We start from the raw sequence: 11,207 nt of genomic DNA on the forward strand, positions 1-11,207 counted from the left end.
GCTGAACCAATAGCCTTAGGTTTCCTTTGATAAATCGTCCTCCAGAGATTTTTTTTCTTTAACACATTTGTTATTGCTGGAATGACATCACACATTTTGGCAGAACTTAATACTATTCACAAGGGCAGTATCAAGTCATATTAAATAGTTCACAGAGCCCTCAAGGAAAGAGATTTATTCACTCCTTCAAATACCCACAGACAGCTCAACCCACTCACCCACCCAAGATTCAGTTCCCTCATCTCAGAGAAATCAAGAGACAAGAGAACTGCAGAAATCAGCATCAACACCATCACTCAAAGAGCAGAAAATAGATAGAGGGGTTTTAGTGGCAAGCTCACTTCCATGGTTATGGGAAGCCTGCAGCTGGAATGCTATCACTGGCAGCATTCCAGGAACAGCACTCACCGCAACAGCCTTCAGGGACTGCACAATTATCCAGTGGATTTCATCAAATAATTTGTTGGTGACTTCCTTTCCACGGGTGCTCTCCAGATACAGGCGCAAGTTACTCACTGTCCATTTGCCTCCATGGATATGGTTGTAATCATCCTGAAGAGTTAAGGAGTTCACTCAGTCTAAGATTTTGAAGCTGTTCGGTAGTTTTTTTTCATTCCCACAAAAAGCCCCCTTATACTCACAAGTATTGCTCTAAAAGCTGGCTAATTGTTCTTGCAGCTTCATGAAGACTTCAGCTTTGAACTGCTGAAAATCAACTGCTTTTAGTATAGCTCTAATATGCTTGTATCACACATTGCAAATCAAGTAATAAATCTTAGGGGAAAAAAAACAATGGGTACTTTGACAGTTTTGTAGTAAAGTATGAGTTATGATTTGGAAATAGAAGTTTTAAAATGTGAAAGGAAAGAATGGAATGTTTTCCTCCTCTGGGGATAAGGAAAAACAATTAATGACTAATAGCAGAATTTCACTGAAGGTAGCTGTTGTAAAATGCAGCACTTTAAATAAATAAACACAGACAAACACTTTCAAGTACAACTTGTCCGTTCCCTGATATCTTCTTAATGGTGCTACTGATAACAGTTACACTCAAGAATATAGTGAAATGCTAACTGAATTGCTTGTAAAAGTTAAATTTTTCAAGTAATTCAGTACAAAAACCCATTAAGTGTTACTGAAACTGAAGAGGAAAACAGGAGGTTACCTTATGTTCTCTTTTCAGAGGCCATCAAGGCTCTGCTTTATTTCTCTTTAAATGGAAAGACAAGAGCAAAGCGAGGGTCGTTCATACTGATGGAAAGGCACATGTTCAGCCCTCAAGGAACTCTCAGAACAGAAGTGTTGTCCCTTTATAAAGGTTCTCCTCAGAGCATTTCTGAGAATTAATGACTGCATGCCTGCTAAATTATAAAACACAGAATGCACAGAGCAGAAAAAAGCTCTCAGAAGAACAAATGCTGTCGTCCTTTAGGACAAGGTCAAAGAAGCATCTGTCTTATTATTAGGCTTTCTCCTACAGCTCCCCCATTAGTAAATTTGGAAAACTGGACTGTACAAATAAAGACCTGAAACATGGTTCTCAGGATTTGCTCCATGAAAAAAAATGTCTTGAGACCAGATTCCAGCAAGGGAACAGAGATCAAAGCTCCAGCCCTCTTTGCCCTTTAGAACAAGTACTCAAATCAAAATACGTTGCAACTGGGTAGAGCTTTACACAGTCACAGTTGTTTAATTGAAGATATTAAGCAAAGTGAAAATAATTATGCATAAGAATTATTGTTGTTTTGTTTGTATTACACATGCATTTTCCAGCATCTCATCATAATTTTTATAAATTACTGACAGCTCAAATTAGGTACAGTTTTAGAAGACTAAAACTGTACAGTCTAAATGCCTCCAAAGTTACAGGCACATTTAAAAGAGAAGAACAAAGAGGATGGGTAGCACTTTATGCTAAACTTCTCTTATGCCTTTCTGCCAAACTGAACAGATATCAGTTGTTTACAATTTATAAAAAGCTTTTCAAATATTCTAGTAACGTTTCCACATTTTTAGGCTGCTACTTCTATACTCATTTCTGTTGTCCTTTATTCTAAGTGACCTCACCACCACATTCACTTCTTTTATTTGGGAAACTTGAAGGCCATTCTTTACTGGTAGAGAAGATGGAAGGGTGCATAATAAGACAGGCAGTGTACCACGTGCCTCACATCTTCACTGCTACTGGCAACAGCACCAGGATTTATTCTCTAAGTTGTATGGAACCTGCTTTCACTGTAAGTAATTGCCAGTGTGCCCTGTTAAACCAAAATGTGTTTGAAGCACTTCACAAATCAGCACCTGAGCAATAAAACGTTTGTAGTACTGAAAAATGCCATATTTGACCACTTACCCTGGTTTAGAACTACCAGCATTATCATTCACATTGTTGTTGCAGCAATATCCAGACAAGAACAGTTCTGCTATGCTGCACATCTTATGGAACAGTAGCAGAGAAGGCACTTTGAGCAAGAGTGCAGTTTAAGATATATTACATATATCTTGTGTGTGAGTGCAGGTGTATACCCATATGAACATAAACAGGAGCACGTGTGTGTGTGTATGTCCATACATATTTATTTTCCATACCATTAAAACAAAACTTAGGGCATTAGGAAGTGCAACAATAGAGTTTTAATTACTGTACCAGAGGCATGGTTTGTAAATCACAGACATCCGCTAAAAACACCAAAGGGACAATCATTATCAAGTCATTCCCTGAAGGAACAAGGTTTGGGAAGTGACACTTTATGCCCATCTGTGTCACCCCCACCCCACTAACCTTCCCTCCCCACTGCTGAATTTCAGCCTACTTTGACATAAGGAAGTGCTGTCAAAGCTCTCATGTTTCCATATGAATATCAGCGGTAAATTACAGGACAGAACTGTTCTGCAGGCAGAGCTCCAGCTTTGTCCATTCAAGAGGAAGCCACCCAATCAAGTTTGCAACTGCACAGTCCCTTTGTTTCCCACACAAGGAAGGCAGGGGCAGGAGGTTGAGGGAACACTGGGAGAAGCTGGAAAGTTCTGTGATAAGTAAGTGCTGGAAATAAGAAATTGAATTAACTGCATGCAAGAGAGAGAGAGGGAAGGGGAGATGAGGAAGGAGATATTAAGCCAGTATTATAAAATACATACCCACATGATTCAAGCTCATTAATTTCATTGTTCAATTCAGTAAGTGAGCATATTGGCTTTTAAATGAAAGGAGATGTGAAGAACAACCCTGCTCTCAACTACTGTGAGTCAATACTGAAAATATCACCCTCTATTACAGAGCTGCAACTCATTATCTTGACTTTTGAGCTGTGGTTTTCTAAAATTTCTAAATTCTAAAATGCAATTATTTCTAAGTGCAAGCTGAAGTATTTTAACTGCAAGATGATGAAGAGTATGACAAAGCCTTTTGATTCCAAGTTTTTGGGACAATTTAAGAAAATCAGTCTTGCTACACAGAAGCATGAAAGAACTCAGCACACTCACCCCATGTTTCTGAATGGCAACATTTGTAAGATGTACAAACATGTTATCCAGCTCACTTGTACTTGGTGTGTATTTCACTGTGCAAAAGCGGCAAAATCCAAGTTTATACCTTAAATGCAAAAAGGCATTAAAATGTGTTAAACCCCTGTAAGAAACAAGGAAGTGAGCATCCTAGGGTACCATTTACAGGTTAAACTTCTTTGTGTAACACGCACATTATTTTGACTACATTGGACATTATCTCTAAACAAAATACAAATACATGCAACCTTACATGTAACATCTCAGTGGCCGATAGGTGGACACCAAAACATAGAGACGAAGATCGAATTTCTTTCCACCAATTAGCAAGGGATTGTTGATGTAGAGTGAAATCACATAGGCTTCCTTGGAAGACTGAGATACAAACCTGAAAAACACAAATCATGTCTCACAATATATATTTGCATCAATATAATCCCTGAAGTCTTTTACTTCTTTAGAAGTGTTCTGTAAATTTTGAGTTGACCGAAATCTTACATCTTTTGCCAAGACAATGTATAAAGTTGTGGTGGTTAATAATAAACACTTGGCATCAGGCACTATATACCAAAAAAAAGCTGAAAATACTGTACAGATGACCAAGATCAATTACCCATTTAAACTCACACAGTAGCTGACCAAGCCATTCAGAATGCAGCTTCACAGGCCACTCTTTTTCCCTTAAAGAGAATTTAGAGCTTGGCAAGCTCCCAACGAGCAAAAAGGATGTAGTGCATCACCTTCATTATTCAAGGCCTTGTACTACTGGAATATTTCATTGTGCTTGGTGTGCAATTGCAAACCACTGTGAAAAGTTAATACAACTTTCAGATTGTGACATTCTTCAGATTCCAAATCAAACGTGGGGAAAGATACTCAAGGGATATTCAGCCAGTCCCTTGATCACAGGAAAAAGCTTAACATTAGTTGTGTGAGCAAAACTTCTAGTCAGAGAAAAATGTAAGATTGCTAACCTCCATTTGGAAGGAGACTATCAACATGATGTGTATTATTTTGTGCTCCAAAAGGAAAATGCATTTATTTCACACAAATTCAAAAAGTAATTTAATATATATTAAACAATTATTGAAATTGCTGAGGGGAAGATTTTTCTCTTGCTTCCTGTTATTTAATACTGTGAAGCAGAACAATTTATTTCTATGCAATTTTCTCCCCCACAACAATGAAAGCATTTTTATAAAGAATATTAATTGAGCAGTTCTGTGTGCCTCCTCATACCAAAACAACTCGTATTATAACCTGTTGAAGGAGGAAGTGAGATAACAACTGAGGTTAAATGCAAACTGAACTACAAAATGACAAAGCAATAATAATAATAATAATAATAATAATGGAATACTTCTCCCATGCATCAGACAATCAGCATATTGATGTAGTTCACCTAGTTACAGAAAGTACAATAAAGGACTTCAAGAACTTACGAAGATGTTTTGCTGTCTCGAGACCATTTTTTAATTTGGGAGAGTTTATTGATTAGAAATATTCCTTTTCCTTGAGCTTTGCCACAAGGTTTCATAATCCACGTGCTGGAGGGATTCTTTCTGAATTCTTCAACAAAGAGATTATAATCGGCAGGAAGCATAAAAGTCACAGGAACAAAATCTGAGTAAAGGGGGAAAAAGAAGGTGCACAATTAAAGACACTGTATCTGACAAGGCTATTGACATATATATACTGAAAAAGAAAAGTTCGGTATTTTCAGTTTTCCAGTCTGGCATGATCCTCCTTCATTAAGACTCACGTTGCTTTTTATCTCATTTACATTCTAGTTTTTAACTTAAATAATTGCAAAATGTTGCACTTTGTAGTATTAGATTCTAATTCACGTGAACAGATTTTCTTCTTTCATTTATATGCTGTGCAATTACAGTATTACATACCATTCCAACTAAACAATCAGAATTTCTCAATTTCCTATACCAACTTTCACCATTCCTTATCATGCTCTGTGCAGGCAAAATTCCCCTTTGCCTGTGTAATTCTTATTTTCATGTAACTCCCATTATTCTTATTTATTATATCTTATTCTGAACTCCTATTATTCTTCTCTGCTCCCATGCTCATATGATACCTAAAACCTAAAGAAAAACATTTTTCACTTTTTGCTATTAGATTATCTTCACTTCTGTCCTTACAGAACTGTTTTCTTACACGGATGAAGTGTTCTCATTTCACTTTTCCAAGATGTAATTCAACTCCCCATATCCCCATTCTGTTTCACTTCAATGCTTTCTGACCTCCAAACCAACTCTACTTTCCTCATTCCTGATCTATTCTTGGTTTAGTTTTGGGGTTTGGGTTTCTTGGGTATTTTTTTTTGTCTGGTTTGCTTTTTATTTTATTTTCTAGCAGTCATTATTAGTTCCCCAACTTCTCCCAAATTTCTCCTCTGACGCATTTATTCATCAGTTTTGTCCTTTCTGCAAAAAGTTTATTTCAGTTTTTGCTCCAGTGTAAGATTTTCAGGTAACAGTTTTTCACTTTTGAATTAAAGAAACCGCAACCCTCTCTCATATGAAGTAGCAAAGCCTTTTGGTTTCACCACTAATCTAATTGTAAACTACCTTAAACCCACAATTTTCCCTCTCCAAAATAATTTTTAAGAAACCCCAAATGAATCAAACCCAAGAGTGGAACAGAGCACTTCAAGGTAGCCACTTTAATGTCATAACACTCCAGAGGTTCAGTGCTTCATGCACAAAAAAGCTGGTTCGATTCCAGTTATTGACTACCTAGAAAAAAGCTGAATGCTGATAATAAGAACAACATACCCAAATAAATATATTTCCCATTTTCATCTTTTTCTGCAAGAGGACTTCCTTCTTTCTCAAGTTCTTTTCTGTATCTCTTGATATTCTTTACCATCAAATCTTTTCTGGTCAGTTCGTAGTGGTTTGGGAAATGATTGACAATTTGGTCATCGGAGAGGCGGTAACCGGCTTCCACACTGAACACATTTCTGATTGTTTGGACACTCATCCTGAAACCAAAGACAGACACCAAATGATTTCTCTCAAGAAACACACTTCAGGAGGAAAAATTAGAGATCTTCTCACTCTAATTTCTTCATCTTTTCTCTCTCTCATTTCTCTTCCTATTTAATATTTTGCTGCAGTGACAATCCAACATACCCTGAAGTTCTACTTAACAAAGCAAGGGTTTAATCAGTCCCTCTACTACTACTGAAATTGGTGCAGGAAGTGAGGCCAGGAAGATGACAAATGGGTCCTACTTGACTCTGGCTTGTTGATAATCAGGTCAATCCCCAGCAGGGCCGAAAAATGACTGAAGTGCACCCAAATGCTAGAGAATCCTCTTTCTAAATCTGTTACTTCACACTCCTGAAACTCACCCTTCCTCTTCAAAAAAGCCACAAACCCAACCTCCTACTGACTGCCTTGCTACTTGGATTACAAAGAATTCAGACTTATGACTCGAAAACTGGTTAAGAGATCTTGCTAAGAACACCTATGATGTTTAGTTATACACCAGATGAAAGTGCTGCAGTGACAGTCATCAAATCAGTTTTCAACTACATTTTTCACAGAAGAGCAGGGACATAGATGCAAAGAATTTTCCATACTAGATGTCTCAATGTGAAAATTTAAGAATATTTCCTCAATGCCACCAATCTGCTATATTATCATTTCAGGAAGAAAAAAAGAAAACTAACCCAAAACAATACAACCAGTCACACAACAATTTCCATGAGTGTTTCCCCATTCTCCCAACTGCATTCCAAAAGCATGAGCAGATTACTAGATTCTTGCCCATTTAAGTAAGTGGTTCACAAAGGGTACATCTGGCAGCACAAACTGCCATTCTGATGTATTTGACAGGAACAGCATAAATTGTTTGGTTTATTTAAAGAGTACTGTTTCTGCCAGTTAATAGATTACTGCATTCTAGGACAGCATTTCATGGTCTTATATTAGACAAACACTAAATGAGAAGATTATTTACTCTCCTCCTTTTACCACAATCTTGATCTAATTTCACATCTACTCTCAGTATTGAAAAGTAGAATAATTAGCCTGAACAGAAACCATTATCATGAAGAGAAGCACAGTTTATTACAGAAGTCTGGACTCTGGTAAAAGAGCAAGCCTCCGTAACATTGATAAAAGAAATTGGCAATTGCAGTGTACTTACCAATAAAAATTCCAGTCTTCATTTTCTGCCACCTGAATCCATCCTCTTTTTTCAAAGTTGTTTATTAGAACAGATTTTTCTATGTCAGTTACCCATTTTACTTTTCCTGCCATTATATTAAAGCAGAATAACCTGTTTGTGAGAAAATTTAAAGTTGAAAACAGGGGAGGATACAGGAAAGTCAAGGCAGAAGAAAAGTGGCACCTACAAAACACTTTCATGTAAGCATATTAGTTTAAAAACCAAGGAAAATATCATCTAGGCTCAGACTGAAACCCTTCACTTTTCAGCTGGACAACTGCACACAAGGACACTTGGTTAGAGACTTTTCACACTCCCCACCTTTTATAAATAGGCACACAACATCTGTCTTCCCTTAAATATACTACTGACAGAACCTTCTATTCTACACTGTGTAATGTTTAAAGAACCAAGAGTGGAGCACAGACATTGTATTGTTCCTAACTTATGAACATACATTTCTGCTTTGTTTTGAAGCAGGAAAGTTCATCTGGATCACGTGGTGACTTTAGAATAAAACCCCATGATTCCAAAAGAAATCCTTTACATGCTCTATCAACAATCAAGATTTGCAGTACCCCAAGGGAGGGACCTACAGCAAAGTTACTGACCTTGCAACTGATCCCATTAAAGCCTTACAGGATTTCCCTGAACCTCAGGTTGTTAGAAGAGTGCTTACAAACCGCATTTCAGCTCCTGACACCAGATGTCACTTTCTACATTAAATCTCTCGCTTGCCCAGGTCAGCTTTTTGTTAGGATCACTCGACCATTTTGGCAGGAAGGGACCTCAGCAAGTCCCTTGGTCCAGTCTCCTGCTCTGTGCAGCGTTAGCTATGAGATCTGGTTGATGCCTTGGGTTTTAACTTGTATCTTTTTCAAATCCTGCACTGCCTAGTGTGTAACTTTAACAGGTTACTTGTAGCTTGTTAACGACTGTTCCCTCATGCTGGTTAGACATAACAAGCCACTCCAAGCTTGATCTCCAATGACACCCACACTGTCCTAGGCCCAAAATGTGTAAACATCTTAAGAAGGAGGGTAAACTTCGGGTAATTACATCATTAACTGAAGTTTTAATTGGAGAATTAACCCTGATATGCAAATGAATCAAACTTTTTATAAAAGTGTGAAGAACTCGTGACTTGGGGTCCATCTTGGAAGTAGCTTCTTGATTCCCCGGGGTGTACCTTGAAGGCCCTTCAAATAAATACCAACCATTATTCTCTTATTCTTGTCTAGTCTCTGTTTTTAGGTGGCCACCCCAGGCATCATGGTCAGTTTGCTCAGAGCTTTACCCATCCATGTTTTGAAAAGCCCCAAAGACAGAGATAGCACAGCCTCTCTCTCTTGGCATCCCATTTCAAAACCTGACTGACCTAATGGGGAGGGAAGGGTGTGGTTCTCCTTTTTCCCTATTGTTTTCCCTATATTTGCTATTTTTACTTGCATTACTCTACCAAGAGCAAAACTCACCATGCAAAGGAGCGGGAGACAGCTGGGTTATTACACATCCACATGTAACACCATCCACTGCCCCTTCTACATATTCTTTTCCATTGAAAAGTAAATTAAAACATAAAATCACCTTTACTAAATGTAGTGTTGCAATTAATGAATGTAGTTAATGCAATTTCTGTAGGTAACGTGTTGGACTGGTATTCAAGGGGTCTTCATTTTCCAGGACTAGATATGGAGATGTACATTTGCCACCAAGCTCAGGCCCCTATTGTTTCTCTCTGGGAGGTATAACCCATATAATCCCACACAGACTATTTATCCTGTCAAACAAATCTTACAAGGCGGAAATGTTTACTAATCAACTTCAATTTTAGAAACTTTAAGACCCACGTATTTTTATTCATGTTGGTAAACCAAGCTGAAATCCAAGCTTAAATAGAAAAGAGTACATGAAGGCTCAGGGTCTGTCTTCTTGTGTGTGATTTATACAACACCTAATTTTACAATGTCATGATCTCTCTCCGGGCCTCCCAGATATCACCAGAACAAAAGTAAATGAAACAATTAATGTATTTGTATTGAAGCTTGTATGACTCACCATCGGTGACTCACTAATACCACACACCACCTTGTTGTGGTTTTAAAAGTTCAGGGATTAGTCTGCTTGCAATACAATTGTCCCTTCAAAAGGAAATGCATTAAAGGCTACAATGGTACTAACCAACCACAATGTAAGCTTTTCAAAAGGCTTTAAAACACCTTCTTCACATCTCCAAGCTATCTCATGAGGTTCCCCATTTCTCTGGCTCCTCGATCGATTCACACACAGGCAGGCGAGTTAAACCTAAATGAAAGCTAAACACTGAAGATAGCTTCTACCAGAAATAAAAGAAAAAGAGAGTGTAATTCTTTTCTTGTTTTGGGAACTTGAGGCCTTACAGATCCCTCCTGCTACAGGAGGATTGAAATGACAGTGATACAACAGCAGACTGAAAATTCCTCCTTGGTTTCTGCAGACAGTTTGATCATCTCAGATGATGTTTAAGTAAGTTATTACTGTAATTTTGTAAGCAAAATCTTCCAATTTTGTATAAACTGATTACCGAAATCCAAAAACAAGGACACACAAAAAATAACATTTAAGTTGTACCAAAAACCTTCTCATTTTCGATAATATGATTTTAATACAATATCGTTTTCTACAGGAATCCTCTAATCTGCAAACAGGTATTCTAGATAATCCGATGAGATTGCACAAGATAGCTACACATTCAAACTTCTGGTCAGCTGAGATCCTTAGCTTCACAAAACATCAAAGAAGAACTGCATAACACAGCCCTAGCCTGCGTATTTATTGTAAGTCAAATCCTTCGCAGAATACCAGAGCTCCTACTCAAGGTATGTGACAGAGGCACAGCAGGACTGCCGCTTCTCCAAAGCGCTGCTCCCACGAGCAGCAAGGAAGCTGGGCAGCAGCCTAACCCCAAGGTGAGACCTCTTGCCCTGGCACAAATTCACGAACTGAGATCCAAAGGCAGCCTGGTCGGCATCACCGCCACTACAGGAAGCCAGTGGTGCTGGTGGCAGACTCTTCACACAGCAAAACAGGGGTGAAGCCACGCCTGACCCAGCAAGCCCTACTTCCTTCTAACAGTACAAAATGTAACTGTGCTTCATTATCAAGTTTACTACTGGAAAATCCAGTCTGGCTGTGCCATCACAGGAGGCCACGGGGGCCTGCTGCGAGATTCCCAAAGTGTCAGGGAGGAGAAGGAGCCCAAGACTGAAACAGACACACGGCTGCGTGTGCTTGGGGGTGGCGGTGTTTGCGGTGACGGAGGAGTGTGTGTGGGGGGTGTGTACGTCTGTGGGTGGTGTGTGTGTGTGTGCATGTGTGGGGTGTGTATGCGTGGGGATGTGGGGGGGGTTGTGTATGTATGTGGGGTGTGTGTGAAGGGGTGCATGCAGGACACGTATGGGGCTGTGCAGGAAGGGGATGGGACTGGGGATGTGTGTAGACGGCCTGTGGGTGTGTAGAAGGGATGCCGC

General features: G+C 38.8%; 1 protein-coding gene across 1 annotated transcript in view; it reads right to left on the reverse strand.

Moving 5' to 3' along the window:
* The window catches only part of TTLL1 (tubulin tyrosine ligase like 1), a 13,672-nt gene extending 5,835 nt beyond the window's left edge, over positions 1–7,837 (reverse strand). The window contains exons 1-6 of the mRNA XM_008642464.2: positions 7,678–7,837; positions 6,297–6,505; positions 4,947–5,127; positions 3,758–3,892; positions 3,484–3,592; positions 409–552 (exon numbers count right to left, since the gene is read on the reverse strand). Of these exons, the coding sequence (XP_008640686.1) occupies positions 409–552; positions 3,484–3,592; positions 3,758–3,892; positions 4,947–5,127; positions 6,297–6,505; positions 7,678–7,790 (891 nt within the window). The 5' untranslated portion in view covers positions 7,791–7,837. The remainder of the gene's footprint in view (positions 1–408; positions 553–3,483; positions 3,593–3,757; positions 3,893–4,946; positions 5,128–6,296; positions 6,506–7,677) is intronic.
* Positions 7,838–11,207: the final 3,370 nt, after the last annotated feature.

This window comes from Corvus brachyrhynchos, unplaced genomic scaffold (genome assembly GCF_000691975.1).
Source record: "Corvus brachyrhynchos isolate BGI_N302 unplaced genomic scaffold, ASM69197v1 scaffold209, whole genome shotgun sequence".
NCBI lineage: Eukaryota > Metazoa > Chordata > Aves > Passeriformes > Corvidae > Corvus > Corvus brachyrhynchos.